Source organism: Monocercomonoides exilis (genome assembly GCF_001643675.1).
Source record: "Monocercomonoides exilis strain PA203 chromosome Unknown scaffold28-1221067, whole genome shotgun sequence".
NCBI lineage: Eukaryota > Preaxostyla > Oxymonadida > Polymastigidae > Monocercomonoides > Monocercomonoides exilis.
In genome coordinates this window covers 556,960-573,651 of record NW_027150573.1, presented here as the reverse complement: position 1 = coordinate 573,651, position 16,692 = coordinate 556,960, and the positions used below count along the sequence as shown (strand labels likewise).

General features: G+C 39.1%; 8 protein-coding genes across 8 annotated transcripts; 2 read left to right on the top strand and 6 right to left on the bottom strand.

The window, feature by feature from the left end:
• Window positions 1–12: 12 nt before the first annotated feature.
• Window positions 13–2,975, bottom strand: MONOS_12486 (uncharacterized protein; the record flags this gene model as incomplete). Its single annotated transcript, XM_067865111.1, has 4 exons — window positions 13–2,235; window positions 2,304–2,438; window positions 2,496–2,763; window positions 2,839–2,975. 4 exons carry the CDS (start codon window positions 2,973–2,975, stop codon window positions 100–102), a joined length of 2,676 nt encoding a protein of 891 aa, XP_067725685.1. The 3' UTR covers window positions 13–99.
• A 60-nt stretch (window positions 2,976–3,035) lies between these two features.
• MONOS_12485 (uncharacterized protein) lies at window positions 3,036–4,028 on the bottom strand. The gene is made up of 3 exons (XM_067865110.1): window positions 3,919–4,028; window positions 3,448–3,796; window positions 3,036–3,393 (listed from the first exon to the last, which is right to left on the bottom strand). Exons 1-3 carry the CDS (start codon window positions 4,015–4,017, stop codon window positions 3,236–3,238), a joined length of 606 nt encoding a protein of 201 aa, XP_067725684.1. The 5' UTR covers window positions 4,018–4,028; the 3' UTR covers window positions 3,036–3,235.
• Window positions 4,029–4,212: 184 nt separating this feature from the next.
• On the bottom strand, window positions 4,213–6,755 carry MONOS_12484 (Thioredoxin-disulfide reductase). The gene has a single exon (XM_067865109.1). The coding sequence runs from the start codon at window positions 6,565–6,567 to the stop codon at window positions 5,083–5,085; it is 1,485 nt and encodes a 494-aa protein (XP_067725683.1). The 5' UTR covers window positions 6,568–6,755; the 3' UTR covers window positions 4,213–5,082.
• Window positions 6,750–10,354, bottom strand: MONOS_12483 (uncharacterized protein; the record flags this gene model as incomplete). The annotated part of the gene is made up of 2 exons (XM_067865108.1): window positions 6,750–10,059; window positions 10,127–10,354. The coding sequence occupies 2 exons, from the start codon at window positions 10,352–10,354 to the stop codon at window positions 6,829–6,831; spliced, it is 3,459 nt and encodes a 1,152-aa protein (XP_067725682.1). The 3' UTR covers window positions 6,750–6,828.
• A 353-nt stretch (window positions 10,355–10,707) lies between these two features.
• MONOS_12482 (uncharacterized protein) lies at window positions 10,708–11,272 on the bottom strand. The gene is made up of 2 exons (XM_067865107.1): window positions 11,063–11,272; window positions 10,708–10,995 (listed from the first exon to the last, which is right to left on the bottom strand). Exons 1-2 carry the CDS (start codon window positions 11,257–11,259, stop codon window positions 10,908–10,910), a joined length of 285 nt encoding a protein of 94 aa, XP_067725681.1. The 5' UTR covers window positions 11,260–11,272; the 3' UTR covers window positions 10,708–10,907.
• A 120-nt stretch (window positions 11,273–11,392) lies between these two features.
• Window positions 11,393–13,110, top strand: MONOS_12481 (putative TAP42-like family). Its single transcript, XM_067865106.1, has 2 exons — window positions 11,393–12,649; window positions 12,750–13,110. Exons 1-2 carry the CDS (start codon window positions 11,424–11,426, stop codon window positions 12,865–12,867), a joined length of 1,344 nt encoding a protein of 447 aa, XP_067725680.1. The 5' UTR covers window positions 11,393–11,423; the 3' UTR covers window positions 12,868–13,110.
• On the top strand, window positions 13,074–14,214 carry MONOS_12480 (uncharacterized protein). The gene is made up of 3 exons (XM_067865105.1): window positions 13,074–13,467; window positions 13,517–13,935; window positions 14,003–14,214. Exons 1-3 carry the CDS (start codon window positions 13,141–13,143, stop codon window positions 14,067–14,069), a joined length of 813 nt encoding a protein of 270 aa, XP_067725679.1. The 5' UTR covers window positions 13,074–13,140; the 3' UTR covers window positions 14,070–14,214.
• On the bottom strand, window positions 14,195–16,686 carry MONOS_12479 (putative glycine--tRNA ligase). The gene is made up of 3 exons (XM_067865103.1): window positions 16,534–16,686; window positions 16,031–16,484; window positions 14,195–15,949 (listed from the first exon to the last, which is right to left on the bottom strand). Exons 1-3 carry the CDS (start codon window positions 16,655–16,657, stop codon window positions 14,368–14,370), a joined length of 2,160 nt encoding a protein of 719 aa, XP_067725678.1. The 5' UTR covers window positions 16,658–16,686; the 3' UTR covers window positions 14,195–14,367.
• Between the last annotated feature and the right edge of the window lie 6 nt (window positions 16,687–16,692).

Genomic DNA, 16,692 nt, shown 5'->3' with positions numbered 1-16,692 from the left:
TACTTTTCAAACATAGTTTTTCACAAAAATGTCTTTAAATATAAAGAAATGATACTAAAATTATAACAAAACAAAACAAAAGCTATTGAAATACTTTGCTCAATTCAACAATTCGTCAATTTCGTCTTTTTCATTCATAATCTCTTCAAGAGTAATTGTCTCTTCAAAATCCTCTTCATCTGGCTCTGCCATGATAGATTCCAACGTTGGAGGAGCGGGCACTTCAGGTACATTCGAAGAAGAAACATCTTCGCTCCTTATGTTTCGATTAAAGTTCTTCATAAGCAACCATTGGCTACCATTCATTCGTACAGTTTTTGACAAATCTGATGAGTCGCTTGCTTCCTCGTCAGTTGAGTTTCCTTCTTTTGTACACTCTTCTTGAATCTCCTCTTTTTCTGCTTTGCCATTTCGGAACTTCCCATCGACTCCCTGTTTCAGTGCATCTCCTGTTGGAAGGCCCAATTTCTCGCTTCTCGCCCAATCTTCTCTTTCTCTGTCTTCTTCACTCTGTATTCTCTCTTCCATTTCTTTTATCAGTCTCAACTCGCTTCCATCATCTGCCTCTCCTGCATTCTCTCCTTCCTTCATCCCGTCCTCCATCCCGAGCTGCTCGCTCTCTTGTGCAAATGACATAAGCGCCTGTACAAGCTGTCTATCCTGTGCATTGTTGCTCTTCTTGAGTGATGCAATAAGAGGAGCATAGAGTGACTTCTGCTCTCCAACAGGCACTTTGGCTGGACGGTTCTGTTTTTCTATCACATTTGCACCTCTTTCTTGATATAAAATTTGTAAATGAGAAAGAAGACTCTTGCGTTTGTCGGAAGATGCACAAGATGAAGATGACAAAGGAAAATCAGGATCGAATAGAATTGAGCAGAAACGAATAGAATGTGCAATGAACGGTGTTGAAAGCACGCTTCTAACAATTCCCTTTTCTTTTTCTTCCGCTTCGATTCGTTTTTGTTCTTCATCTCGTTTTTCTTGTCGTTCGTCGTATTCTCTGAGGATGTGTTCGATGTCTTGCTCAGATGCTTCAGATATCCTTTGAATTCGCTCCAATTTTCGTTTGTTGATTTCATTTTGTTTTAACTTCTTCTCTTCTCTTTCTTTCATCCTTCTTGCTCTTTCTATTTTCTCATTCTCAAATCCTTCTATCATAATCTCTACAAGTCCCTTGGAATTTGTAATTGATTCTTTGCTTTTGTCATTCTCTTTCTCTTCTTCTTTGCCCCAGAGAAGTGCTTCTAACAGTTTCTGTGTTAAAATGTTGCTTTCAGAAGATTCCTGATTGATAGGCAAGGAAAGAATATGCTGAAAGATCTGAGAAATACTAGAAAGAAGAATTGAACATGATGGATAATTGTTGAAAAGATATAGAAATGAATCTAAAAGCGTGTGGAATCCATATTCATCTTCAGTCGAAGTGGGAGGAGTGCTTTGAGTCATCTGATCTCCATGTGATGTGCGATATGCCTCTGAATATGGAATAAGAAAAGTGCTTAATAGACGCTCACTCGGTGCAACTACAACAAGTGTTGCTATCAGCTCATCAATCTTTGTGCGAAGTGAAAGAATGTTGTTTTTTTGATTGTCGTTCACATTTTGTGGGAGAACAGAAGTTGTTGATGAAGTGGGTGAAGTGGATGATGATGAAAAAGATGATGAATGAACGTCAGATTTTTCATCTGAAGTAGTTTGAGTGAATAAAAGCCATGGAATAAGAAGAGGAAGCCGAGGAACAACAGTTTCAGACACAAAAGATGTGATAGCATTGCAGCTGGCTGAAGATTCATTGTTAGTTATTTCTTCAACAGATATTGCTTGCTGTGTGGGATGATTTGGGACTTGGAGTGTAAGAAGAAATAAAAATAGTGATAAAGATGGTCGTAAGCTGTTTGGAGCTGCAACAAATGAGATTGGTTGAGGGAAACACAAATCAATTAAATCATTAAAATGAGACGATTTTTTCAGCACTTCAACAACAGAAGAAGGAGAAAGTGGACAACTAGATAACTGATTCACAGAAGAAGACCCTATTTCATCTTCCTCTGATTGATTATTCATTTCTTCCTCTGGGTCAGACCCAAAAACACCATCCAAGATTGGATCTGGAATAAACAGCCCAAGAACATTATTCAAAATATGAATAATGTTAAAGCAATTTGAAATTGACTGCTTTGGGGCTTTCATTGCGATAACGCATGACGAAACAAAATCAGTTTCTATAAGTATCTACAATTATTATATATGCATGCAAAAACATATTGATATAAAAAATAGAAAAAAAAGTGAGTGCAAACATTTTCAAGATCTTTCGGGCCAAAAAGAGTATAGATAATTTCAAAGATATCAATCAATAATTCGGCTATTGGAAAAACAGAAACTTTTTTGAGCATGCAATCACAAATAGCTTCTTCCTTCCATCTTTTGAAAAACTACTCAAAATTTGATTTGACAAAGCAAAGAAAATAAAACAAAAATGTAATTCAAACTGCATCGTTATTGCTCAGTATTACATTTATAATAGGCTTCTTCATGTTCGTTGCATAGACAGCTTGAGGAAGTCTGGGGTCTTTCAGCCATTCAATAACTGTGTCAAGAACTTTCTCTGATTTCAGTGCTTCGTGAATTGCTTGTTTCGGAGAAGATATAATTTCTCCAGCTAGATATGGTAATCGAAATCTCTTTTTTTCATCATACACCGTAATTTCATGAGTCAGAAAATGAAACAATTGTTCAATAATATCTGGTTTCCCCAGACTATAACAGAAAAATCGCATTAGAAAACACTAAATCATAGAAGGAAAAGATTGTTTGATTAAATAAAATCCAAACTATTCCAAGAGTTTTTTATTTTCAATTGTAAATTCGTCAATTATATCTTCTTCATCAAGAATGGTTTCTAGTGAAGCATTCCTTTCTATTAGCGCATCAATCGATGACGACAAAATACGAAAATTTCCTTCCCACATTTACGACTAATTTCTCCTTTTCTCTTTTAAATGAGAACTCAAAAGCAAGCAAACAAAAAATAGTATGGTTTTTTTGAATTGAGTTGAATGCATATGGGAAGAAAACAAGCACAAGAATGATGTAATTTGATCTTTTTGTGGAAAGTTGTGAATTTTCGATTTTTTTTACAAATTTAATTTGTTACAGTTAAAAAAAAACACAATTTCGTTCTGTCACATTAATATAAAAATTTAAGAAATAAAAATTTGATAAAAACGAATTATTTGCTTGAAGCTAGAATGGAAGTCAACGCTGACATAAAGGCTGACTCATCAATAGTAGATTTTGTGGATTGAAGACGTGCTTGTGTCTGGATTTCACGCGGAATAGTAAAAAATTTAGTAGAATAATCATAAGTCCATCCTCTTGCTTTAACGTCTAATGATAAAAGGAAAAAATATGATAAATATTGTTTTTGAAAAAAAGTCAAACATTTATAAACTTCCTCCGAAGGTAGACCGCAATATTCTGAAGTGACGGCAAGAGAAATAGTTGAACAATTCATTTCAAGAAGTGATGCGTTCCTTTCTCTTACGGACTGTTGGGCGATAATGGCCAGCTCTGCAAACGAGTCATTTTTTGGTAAATTTCCAAACAATGAGAAATATGTTGAGAAATCTCTATTATTAAATGCTAAAGTGATCATCTTCAATTGTTCCAGATACGGGGATTTTGGACACGCGTAATCAGCTCTGGAAGAAAGAACACGCGCTTCATCTCCTTCGCCTTGAATGAGGTGACAGAAATATTGTATTATCAACCAATATTCAATATTTTCTCCCTGTTGTATTTTATATTCAAAATATTTTATAGAAAAATTGAAAGTTTGTTGATTCAATGAAAATGAAATTTTCAAAAGCATAAATTGACCATCAAAATAAATCTCAAAAAATACAAGCAAACATCAACTTGTTTATCGATACATAATTCAATCAATTTTTTCCAGTTGTGGCTTTTGATAAGAACGGCTTCTTGAGAATCTTTGGCAATTTGTTTGCTCATTGATCTGATCTGAACTTATAATGAAATATTCAAATTTACATTTCATTGTCATTTCGTTTTGACTATCTTTTTTTATTGATTATCGAATGATCATTTATGTCGAAATTAATTTTTTCGATTTTAGGAATAACTTTTTGGTTTTGCAGCCATTTATAATTTACTCCATAAAACAAAATTAAAAAAAAAAAAATAAAATTCCAATTCAATTTCGCAAGTTGAAGACGTTTTTTGTCATAAAGAAAAAATTTTGAAAAATTATAAAATATTATAGGAAATAAAGTCGAGCAACAACTCTGATAAAACAATTACGCAACGTCTCTGCTGCGAAAGCATGAATGAATGCTGAATGCAATTCTGGATATGAAGAAAAGCATGCAAATGCTCAATTCCTCCAGAATGATAAAAAAACTACGGAAAAAAGAATAAAAAAAATGTGACAAGCACATTTCTTCTCTTTTCACGATTCCGTTCTTTTATCAATTGCACACAACAATTCAAGTTATACAATGCAACGCACTCTGTCTGCGCAACACGCCTGTCGCCACTGCTGCTGTGAGTTGACTTGCACGTGGCTGAGGAGCAGGGCAGTGGCACGCAGAGGAAGAGAATCAGAGGAACAGCATGTGGCTTTTGTTGAGTCTTCACGCTGCATTGGCCGCACCAAAAATTGTGTTTAGGCCATCCTCGTCAGAAATGCTGAAATGTAATGCGCAAATATTCAATCAGAAAGACAACAGGCCAAAAGATAGAACAATTGAATGATAATCAACAATATCAGAACAAGAAAAACACAATAAAAATTTAAAAAGAATTCATTTAAGATAAGAAAAAAAAGATCACAGCAGCATTAATTTGTAAACGGGTCATCGGGCGCGAGGTACTTCTGCCAATCTCTCCAACCACCAGAACAAAGAAAAACAAACAAATCTGCAAATCAACGAAAATGTTTTTTCCCGCTGAATTCAAAAATTTCTCTGTTTTTCTTTGTCCATCTAACTCTACACACACTCTCTCTTACTCTTCTCCTCTCTCCTCTTCAGAAGTGTTAACCTCGCGCCTTTATCCTCAGCAGCCACCTTTTGCCTCTGAGACACCAGATCCCTTTATCACAGAGACATTGTTTATTTCTTCAGCACAACACGGATGAATCCCCACCACACGCTCCAAATCTCTCTTCCTCACGCCAAGTCGAAGCGATGGAGCCCAGCCGTTGATCACCTCAGCTGCATTTGGACCCAAATAGTGCAGTCCCATGACAGTCTCTTCGCGGGTCTTGTCGCATACAACCTTCACATATCCTTCTCCCTCATGGCTCCGCTCGTCGCTGATTGCCCACTCAAGCGGAGTGAACGAGCCGTGATAGACAACCACGTTACTTTCGCCCACAACATCCTTCGCTTTCTCTTCGGGTAAGCCAATTGATCCATATTCGAGTGGTGTAAACACAGCTGTTGGCACATCTGTGTATACCATCTCCTCCAGGCTTCCTCCGAACAAACGCTTCGCAAGTATCTTTCCACTCAGAATAGCAGTTGGTGTCAGTTCTGGTGCTCCCAGCTGAGCGTCACCAATGCAATAAATGAACGGAACATTTGTTGCTGCAGTTTTATCAACTGGTATTTTCTTTGTTCGTGCGTCCATTTTCACTCCAGCAGCTTCAAGATTCAGTGCTTCAGTAACAGGCGTTCTTCCAGTTGCAAGAAGCACTGTGTCAAATTCTTCCTCTTTGTCTCCAAGTTTTCCTGTTGATTTTACAATAATTTTTCCATCTTCTTTTTTAGCAAATGCAACTGGTGTCTGCTCTTTCTGGAATTTTGTTCCGTGCTCTTCCATATATGCTCCAACTTTCTCTGCTATCTCCTGATCGAATCCTCTCAACAAAATCGATCGTACCATCACAGTTGTATCGAATCCGAGTTCAGTAAGAAATCCTGCGCATTCCAATGAAACGTATGAAGCTCCAACACATAAAACTTTCCCTGGTTCTGTGGATAATGAAAACAGATCATCAGACGTAATACAGTATTCTTTTGCTCCAGGAACATCAGGATATGTTGGACGTCCACCGCATGCAATGACAATGTATTTCCCCGTAACTGTTTTATCTTCACCTCTTTGTTTGTAAGCAATAGTGTGAGGATCTTTGAATGATGCAATGGCTGGAATATATGTTACACCTTTGGACCTCAGTTCTCCTCTATATCCAAAACTCAATTTGCGAACATGATTTTGTACACGTTGCACAAGCTCTGACCAGTTAATTTTTGCTGCTTTACGGTCAACACCTTCCCATCCAAAAGAAGGTGCATCTGCAATATCTCCACCGATTGCTGCAGCTCTGTGCATCAGCTTCTTGGGAATGCAGCCAACATTTACACATGTTCCTCCCAATCCCCAAGATGTGCCACGTGGAGAGGGAGTCACATAATCAAAACAAAGAACTTTTGCTCCTGCGTCTCCAGCAGCCTTGGCGCAAGCAACACCTCCACTGCCTCCTCCAATCACAATTAAATCATATTCATAAGTTCCAGAATCTGATGGAGTAGCCATCGATAGATGCTAAACCTAGGCAAATAATGAGAAGAAAAAAATGAAATGAACCATAATGCTTTGCTTCGGAGAAATACTCTGACTCGGATAAACATTAGTATTTTAGAAATAACAAAAGAACATTTTTAATTCATCAAGCGTTGTATAAAATTTATATATTTCATAAAAAAGAATAGTAAAATTTCGAATTTTCCTTTTTATTATTAAGAAAAATGTAAAAATTATAAAAAGTTGTGATCTTTAACTTATAATTTTCGCCAATTAATCTTTTTTCCTCAGATGAGCATAAGTGCATTGATCCCCTCTTTTGCACCAACCATTTCTAGTGTAAAACACGCAAATTCCCTTTGTCTGCTCAGTGATGTTTGTATCTTCTGTCGGAGCTGATAAATCAACAGTTGCCACTCTGAATTCCGACGGCCCAGGAACATTCAGCCCAACAGTGAAAATGGCGTGTGCGCCGACATACACAAAGCACTGCTGCGAGGGCTTCACCACGCTCAGGTCGAAGAAGACGTTGTTTGGGAACGCCCGGCTGGCGATCCACCCTCTTCGGTGCTCCAGCGAGAGGCCGCCCAAAATATACCCTTCGAACTTCATTCCGCTGGGCGGGGGATTCTCCCGCGAGTACTTCGACGCGATCAGCGACGTGGCAAAGAAGACTGACGAGTTCTCAGACGCTGCCCGCTTGGCACGGCGCTCAACTTCTGCGTCTTTCTCTTCTTTTTCCTTCGAATCCTTCTCTTTCTCTTGCGTGTCTTTCTCGTCTTTCTCCTTCCACGTGGAGATGAAGCTCTTCCGGCTGTCTCCATCGTTCGATGCCTGCTGGTTGCCCTGTGTCCTGTAGTGGGTGGTGCTTGGCCTGTATGTGCGAGAATTAGACTCTCCGCTTTCATTCGAGTCAGATGCCGATGAGTTGCTGTCTCGTGTCTTCGGTGTGGCTGATGAAGATGTGGAAGGCGATGGAGAATTGGAGTTTGTATTTGAAGAGGAAGAGGAAGAATTGGAAGAATTGGAAGAAGAAGAAAGAGAGGGAGATTGGGCAGAAGGAGTGTATGTTGTGGCAAGAGAAGATGAAGAAGGAGAAGAAGGAGAGGAGGAAGGAGAGGAATAAGAAGAGTAACTGAATGGAGTGTATACTGTTGAGGATGATGAAGATGATGAGGATTGAGAAGTTGAAGAAGAAGAAGAAGATGATGATGATGAAGATGATGAAGAAGAAGAGGAAGAGGACGCCGAAGAAGACGGCACATATGTCATAAAGGAGGAGTTGAGCTTTGTCTTCAGAGAAGGCGAGGAAGAAGAGCCGAGTGAAGAGTAATGTGTCAGAGGCATGGCCATTGTCGATGGAGAGGAAGAAGAAGTTGCTGGGATGGCCTGTGAAGTTGGTAGAAGTGCTGCAGAAGAAGAGGAAGAAGAAGAAGAAGAAGAAGAAGAAGAAAACGATGATGTTGCAGACTGTCCTGTTTGTTGCTGTTGCTGTTGTTGTTGAGGGATGTACTTTGTCTGTGTGGAGATGGCAGCAGACAGAATGGGCTGACTCGAAAAAGACTGTGCAGACGGAGAAGTTGCTGTTGATCCGCTCTGTTGTTGTTGTTGTTGCTGTTGTTGTTGAGAGGAAAAGACAGTTTGAGAAGAAAGACGATCATTTGTCTGTGAATTGGGTGGTTGTGTGGATGCTGTTTGAGATGCCACAAATGAAGATGATGCTGAAAGCAGCTCCTTTTGAATCAGGCCAGTTTTGCTTGGTTCGAAGAGAAGTTGAGAAGGTGAGACTGATGCGTTGTTAGCATTGCTGGTGTTGTTATTGCTCACAGCGCCATTTCCAATGCTGCTTTGAATCAAAGAGGCTGACTGAAGATTCACCGCGTCTGGCAGTACGCTGTTGATGTCCAAGAGACCATTCTCTGTTTTGATCTCGCCAATCGCTTGGCCCGCTGCCGAGGTCTGCAGATTCGACGCGAGGGTGATCAGCGAAGCAGCCAGCGTCGGATCGATCGTCTGAAAATGAAAGAGCGAGTTGTTCAGATCGGCAAGCGCCCCCGCGCTCTGCTTGTTGATCTCCTCCAGGCTCGTCAGCGCTGCCTCGCCGGCTTCGCCTTCTGCCGCGAGAAGCGAAGCCACATCTTGTTCGGGTGAAAGCTTCAGAAAACCAAGTTTATCGCTGTTTCCTTGTGTGGCCCTGGTGCTGTTGTCGTTGAGAGGAGTATTGGCTGCTGATGAAATTGTGATTGAAGGTGATAATTTTGCAGTTGCAGTTGTAGCTGCAGCTGCTTCTTTCAGCGAAGAATGTGCAGATTGATCTTTTGCTGACTCCGACCTGCTTGTTGGGACTTGCAGTTTTTCTTCCTTTTCCGATGTCTTATTCACCAAAGTTGCATTTTGCTGCGTCTGTTTTAAATAGTTTGCTTTGGCTGCTTCCTCCTGAAGCGCCAAGCTTCCTGCGAAGCAACCAGAACTCACTTTGTTCCACAGCTCTGCCAGATCCAATTCGGAGAAGCTGCTTTCGGAATCGTCTTCAAAGGACGCTGCAGAAGCAGAAGAAGATGAGGAAGAAGAAGAAGCAGAGTTGTGTTTATTGTGCTGGATGAGCGCAGGCGGAGTGAAAGTGGAGAGCTGAGTGAAATATGCTTCGAGAGCAGTCAGCGTTGCATTCTCGTAGCCTTCTTCCTCTTCAGAAGAGGAGGAGAAGGAGGAAGAGGCTGACGAGTCTGAGCAGCTCTCTCCGTCCTGCTCTGCCCTCAGCTGCTCTGTCTGCTCTTTTATGCGGCTCGGCCGTTTGCCGTCGGTCGTTGAGTTATTTCTGCTGTTCTTCGCAGACTTCTCATTCGCATCTGGCAGCCGACTGTTCCGTGGCTCTTTCTCTTTCTCTTTCTCTTTGTCGCTGGAGACGCTGTCATCCACTCCAGCCTTCCTCTTTGCCCTTCGCTTCAATCTTCGCTGATGGAAGTGGGGGTCAAAGCCAAGAGACTTCAGAGGATTGCGTGGGTCTCCCTTGGCTTCGTCAAACAGAGGGTGGTTTTGTATCCCCCTTTCCCACTTGTCAAATGTGAGAAGAATAGAAGCTGTCAGCACAGACGAGACACTGTGAACATTGATGAGCTGCTCGATTGGATGCTGGATAAGCGAATGGGCTTGGGAAAGATTCTTTGAAAGGTTGTTCATTGAAGGGTATTTGGAAAAGACTTCTGAAAGATCACTTTGAGTGAAATTTTTGCCAATCATTGCAATCGGCAAATTAGAGTTTGCATCTTCGGATTGTAGAGTAAGCAATTCATCGTATGCAAACGAGTAAGGAAGATATTGCCTGAAAAAACCTTGATTAAGATCTGAAGATAATATTCCAATTAATTGCTTCGTTTTCGAAAAAATGTCATCTTGAAGTTGTTCCTCTTGTTCGATGATATCTTCTTCTATTTCACTAATAATCGCATGTACGTCTCGAAAAAGAGAGCGTATTGCGTGTGAACGTTTGGAAAAAACTGATGGTAACTGAATCAAAAAAAGTTAAGAAATTCATAAACAATCATAGTAAATAAGGTGCAAAATAATAACATACGTTTCGTTTAATCATAAGAAGGTCATCAATTGCATTGACGGTTGAATCACGAAAATATCGCGCAACTCGCGAATTCTTCTTTGTTTGTAATTGTTTATTGATAGGGAGTGATTGGATAGTGTCTCTTGGTGATGGATAAGAAATTGGAAGAAATCCACTTGAAACACTTTCTAAATATAGTACAGCACATTTGTGCCCAAAATGCTCAAAAACAGATGGGCAACACATGCAAACAGGCTTGATTAAAATTTTTATCAATTTTGAAAATCAAAAGCTAACAAACCATTTGGCAATCAGAGCATTGAATAAAAAAATGAGATTCATTTCTGTCTTCACATCTTTCCGTTGGTGGAGTCCATCTTGTCAGAATAGCAGCAATATGAGATGGATTTAAAATGTGAAGGGATAAAAAACAATGCTCGCACAAAGAAGCATGGCACGTGGAGCAATAAATTTTAGCCACTTTTTTCTTGCATCCAAAACATAAGTTATACATTTGACTGTCGGCCATTAGTCAAAATTCACTTATGTTTTATTTATTAATCGTGAAATAAAGGTTAGGATCATGAAATTTCTTATTCTCACAATACATAAACTGTTGTTTCTTTGACGTTTATTTTAGAATATTTGAAAAAAAAATTAACAAAATAAGAAAACTATAAAACTTTCAAAAACTACAAGATTGGAGAATATAAAACCAAAAATATTGAGTGATATGAAAAGTCGAATCATTGAAAAATAAAATTAATAAAACAAAGGAGATGGAATGTGCTTCACATAATCACAATCTTTTGCGTGGAATAGCTTGGCGAATAACTTTTTTTTGTCTCTTTTTGATTTTCGGTTCGAATGATGGATTCACGACTCGTCTAAATAAAAATTTTCGATTTATAATCAATTATTGACATTTTTATAATTAGATAAAAAAAGACAAACATGAACACGTAAATCAATATGGCACCAATCAGAAAAATAACTCCTGCCTGGAAATTACCTTGTGATGACAAATTCTGAAGATAAGTAATCGGCCCTCCTGCCATGACATCTCCAAAGATGGATGCCAGTATAATAAGGACTCCTAGAACTGCGTTAACGACCAACAAAATTATTGGGCATAAATAAATGGAAGCCATTGAAAATCATTATGGTATAATTATTAATTATGAAAACGTAAATATCATGATTTTAATGAATGCATATGATGCTTTATTTTCTTTTGCTGAACTGGAGTTGAAACCATAAATTATTAATTAGCAAATACTTATTTTTTTAACTCAATTGGACTGATTAATACGTCATGAGTCAGGAATCCCCTATCGTTCAAGAGGATAGTAAAAAAAATGAAGATGCACCTTCTCTTTCACGATTGTTTGCAAGAGCATTTCGCATTTACCAAAAAGTTTCTTCGCGTTCTGCAACTCCTTTAGAAATCAAGTCAGCTTTAGAAATTCTTGAACAATGCGATACAATGTGCAGAAATGTGGGATTGTATTTGAATAGAAAGGAATTTTTGGAGTTATCTGAGTTGGGGGCAATGGATGTTCGACTTCTTTCTGTTTTATTTTTAAAAGGATATCTTCGTCAGCAGCTACCTTACGATCCTGAAACGCGCAGAGCACTTTTATTACAATCTCAACAAGATTTCATCACTTTTTTGTCTATTCTTGATTCTTATTCACTGTTTGAAAAAGACTCTCCATTGGGAAAAGCTTATGAAAAAGTTAAGCAAAAAGATTTCAACGGTATCTCACGGGACAGAACAAGTCTCATTGAAAGAATTCGTTTTGAGAAGAAAATTACAGCAGAAATTAACGAGCTTTTGAAACGAAACATGGCAAAGGAAGATGATGAACTGGATCTTAGCTTTTCTGATGAAAGAGATCTTCTAAATCTTAACATTTCTCAATTAAAACAGTTTGCATCAATGACTTTTTCTGAGCTGTCTTCAATTGAAAGAGAACTTCCTTTGGTTGAATACGCTTCCAAAATGAAATGCGAAGGAAAAGATCCAGTTGAAGAGAGTATAAAGGATAGAGAAAGGGAGCAAAAATCAAACGGGGATGAAAACCGTCTGAAAGGAGCGATTGTCATGAGACCTGATGGGACAATAGCTCCTTTGACCCCAGGAACAACTATTCCTGAATCACTTCGCAGCTCATCTTCAGCTACACCTTCATTTGTGCCATCCTCTGCTTACAAGTCAACGCCTGTTGGGCGCACACAGTTTTCGATCACGTCTCAGCCAACGACGTCTCCAGTTGGCGCGCCATTTGGCAGCTCTCTTGCTGTGTCAGACGTCTACTCACAAGCTTCTTATGCATCGACCATTTCGAGCGCCTCGCCTTCTTCTGTTGTGGCGACTTTTGATCCGATGGCAGCCGCAAAATCACGTCAGCAAATGCGCGATGCTGTGTTCAATCCAACGCCCACGTGGACCATTTCACTGGAAGAGGAAATGGAAAGGGAAGCCAAACGCCAAATGGAAAGACTTGCGCGCGAAAAGAAAATGGAAGAAGAAGAAAAGTTTGCTTATTTTTTAATTTATTTCTTTGATTTTTAATGGTTGAATTATCTTTTGCTTATTCACAAATTTGTTGTGAATTCATTTTAAAACTTTTATCAGAGCAAGACCAAAGCCCAGAGAGGACTCAGATGAGTACAATGAACTAGAAAGGAAAGGAAAAATTGAATGGGATGAATGGAAAGATGATCATCCAGCTGGTTCTGGAAATCGTGGTTGAGGATACGTTGCCTTGTAAAGTGGCATATTATATGTTTATGGAGATATTTTTTTTGGGCAATGAGCTTTGACTCAAAGCCAGAGTAATTCTCCATTTTATTCGTTAAGTTTCCCGCGTTCGTCTGATTATATGTTTTTAGTTAAAAATATGTTGGCGATGTAGGTTGACTTAATTATTTGTTTAAATATTCATCAAGAATTTTCCCCATAATAAAGTAATCTTTTTATTTGATTTAACAACATGACGTGATTCTTTTAAAAGTTTGAGTTTGCTATGAAAATGTTCCCTTCATGTATATACCACGCTTTTCTGCTGTGGATAATTTCTTCTCAGTGTCAATATGATAATTTCCTTGTGAAATCATCTTCTTATGATCATGCGAAAAGGAATATGAATAAAAAAATGTTTGGAGCGCAAAAGGAATTGCCTGATCCATTAGAAGATATTTGCATGAAAAAATGCAAACAGGAATTTAAAGGATGTCAAGGTATTTTACCTTCAGTGTGCCAACAGAATTGTTCGACAACTGACATTTCTGACGAATCATATTCTCGATGCATTAAAGACTGTGGAGAAACTCATACAAAGCAATGCATTTCTGTTTGCGAATTTTGTTGAAATATTTGCTTATATTGATTTTTTTAAATAGGTTCTTGTTAATTGCTCATACGACTGCGTTGATAATCCTTCAATGAGCAATGCTCTTTCAGGGAAATATGTTTCAATTGATGATATTTATAAGAAACTTGAAAGCAGAATGAAGAACAAGGAACCTGTAACCGATCGGAGCAAGTTCGATGTTGAACAGCTATATAACCAGAAATCACCCCGCGCTACAAATATTGATATATCAAAAGTTGCAAATGGACATAATTTTGCACGAAACGAAGCGGATTCAATGATGAATGATTATTCAAAGCGCATGAATCATTCTCCATCAAAATCCGAAATAAATATAGAAAATCCAAGACAGAAAAATATTTATGACGGAAGACAAGAATTGGACGGAAAGTTTAAAGACATTAATTCGCAAACTGGTCGTGCTTTAGGAGAGCCCAAACGATATATGTTTGATTATTTTTGTCCTTTTTTTAAATATTGAAATTTTCTAACTTAAATTTCTGTCTATGTTCAGAATTCCAAAAGAGAATGAAGAAAAGCAAAAGAGGCAGCATGCTGTATATTCCAGAGAAATTTATTAGGCGTTATTGTTTAATATTCGTTGCTTCTTGTTCTATCCAGGCTTCTGTTTTCAACTCTGTATTTCAAACACTCTTTTTTATCATTTCACTTTATTCATCAAATCAGTCAAAAAAAAAAATCAAGATCTCTTTAGTATCACCCATATTCATCAACAATAAAAAATGATAAATCAAGAGTAAAAAATAATGCAAGAAATTTGACTTTTATGTAATTAGATAAAGAGAAGAAAGAAAGAAATGTTCAAAAAATAGAACAAGTTACAAAAATAAACTAAATGTAGAAGGCACTGATGATTAGTTAATCATCATCTTCCTCCTTCACTTCGACAAGTGGATATTTTGATGTAAGTTGGGCCCATGTTTCAGTTCCATTGATCAGCGAGGAAATGAGATGGGGCAGCTCAGCACTCGGAACTCTGCATTGCTGCATCGAGTCTCTCTCACGAATTGTGACTGTGTTGTCCTCCAGTGTCGTGTAGTCCACAGTCACTGCAAACGCTACACCGACCTCGTCTGCACGCGCATACCGCTTTCCGATCGATACAGTCGACGGGTCAGTGAACAACGGCACCTCCAGCGAGTCCTCCACTGCTGCTGCTTTAGCTCTCAGTTTTTCATCAGACTGCAGAGCATACACAACTGCTGCATAAGGTGCAACTTTTGGAGGGAAGGAAATGACTGCACGTTGACTGTCGGTTGGGCGAGTCGAGAAGTTCTGGCTGATGATTGCTGAAATGATACGAGAGATACCAAATGATGGCTCAATCACATACGGAAGGAAGTTCTCCACATGAACGATGGACGTCTTGAATGACACCAATTGCTGTGTGATTTTCACTTCCTCGTTTGGAGCATCCGGAAACGGCTTGATGACGACAAATGGCGCTTCTTCTGCTTTTTCTGTTGCAGCTTTTTCTGTGTCTTCCATGTGAAGAGCCTTTCTCATGGCCAACACTTCTTCTTCGCTCATTTTCTCAATATATTCCATCACTGCTTTTCCTTTCTGCTTCAGCTCCTTCCCAATCACCTGTTTGTTTGGCACAGCATTTATCACAGTCTTTGGTGCCTTCAGCTTTCTCTGCGCAATCAAAGGCTTTCCTGACGCAGCGCTGTGCACTCTGAGATCGTAGCAGGAACGATCCGCAATTCCCACAATTTCAGTCCACTCTTCGGTTCTTGCAGCAGTCGGCGTGCTTTCTGCCTTCTCGTTCTTATCTTTTTTCCCTTCCTTTTTGGAGTCCTTCTTCTTCCCGGCTGGTTGCTCGTTCTCTTCTTCTTCTATTTCCTCTGTCAACGCTTCTGCATCCCAGCAGTCGCGTGCATAATGTGCCATCTGTTTGAGCAGATGTTGTCTGAAGCGAATCTTCTCTGGCTTCAGCCCAACGGACTCCAAAAACAGTTGCGTCCGGCCAAGGAAATAAGCAAGCGTCTCGTTGACAATCACTGGACGAGTGCACGAGCAGCCTTCTGAGCAGCATGGTGATGAAGATGATGCAGAAGAAGACGAGGAAGAAGACGAAGCATGGCATGAGCAGTCACAGGTTTCGGAGCATGTGCATTTTCGTCCCCTGTGTGCTTCTTCAATTGTCATCACAATTGGAGTCAAGTTTCCCTTTTCCTGCTCTTCGCGAGGAAGCAGACGAACCTTAACATTGGCAACATTGGCAAAACGGGGGTGAGATGTTTCCTCAGGATCATAGAAATGCTCAATCTCAGCCAGTGTGAATTCTCTCAATCTGAAAAGCCCGCCTTGTGGAGAAATTTCATTTCTAAACGCTTTCCCCATTTGAGCTGCAGCAATTGGAAGCTTGCCATTGCAATAATCGTAACAGTTTTTGTAGTTCATGAACATACCCTGAGCTATCTCAGGACGCAAAAATCTAATATGAAATACAAAACAATAAATGAATTAAATTTAGTCTTTAAAGGACGCGCTCATGTTTCAATAAAAAAGTGCAAACGCTGGATCTTTTCCAGTTGGTCCGATCTTTGTTTCGAACATGAGGTTAAAAGGATGAGGTTTGTCCAATTTATTGCCAGCAGGAGACAGAATTTTGAATTTTTCGATTGATTCTTGAATCTGTTCTTCTGTCATGCTTTCAGCTTGGATTTTAAGTCGGAGTAATTCTGCTTTCATTTCTGCCGGCATATCTGGATTGGACGCCAATTCTTTATCAGCAAAATGTTCCAGAAGATGGTCAGCTCTGTGTGCCTCTCCTGTTACTGGATCAAGGACCATGATATCTTGAAATTTGTCAACGTGACCACTTGTTTTAAGAACTTTGTAAGGAGTAACATTTGTGCAAGAAATTTCAAGCATTCTTTCGGTATGGATGAAATGTCGACGCCACGCTTGAAGAATATTCTGTTCAAATGTTGCCATTGGTGGTCCAAGATCGAACAATCCAGCCTTTCCTGAAGATGGCAACTTTTAAAAAAAGAAATATTTCTCAAATTTAAAAACCTCCATATATTTCGAAGCTCGGCACAACAAAAAATCTGCTTTTCATAACAGCAGAAAGATCTCTTGGAGGAATAGCTTGGGGTTGTGAAGATGTTGACGGACTTTTTTTCCCTTTTGTTGACATAAAGTGACAAGTTTTTCTCAAATTGATCTAAGTAA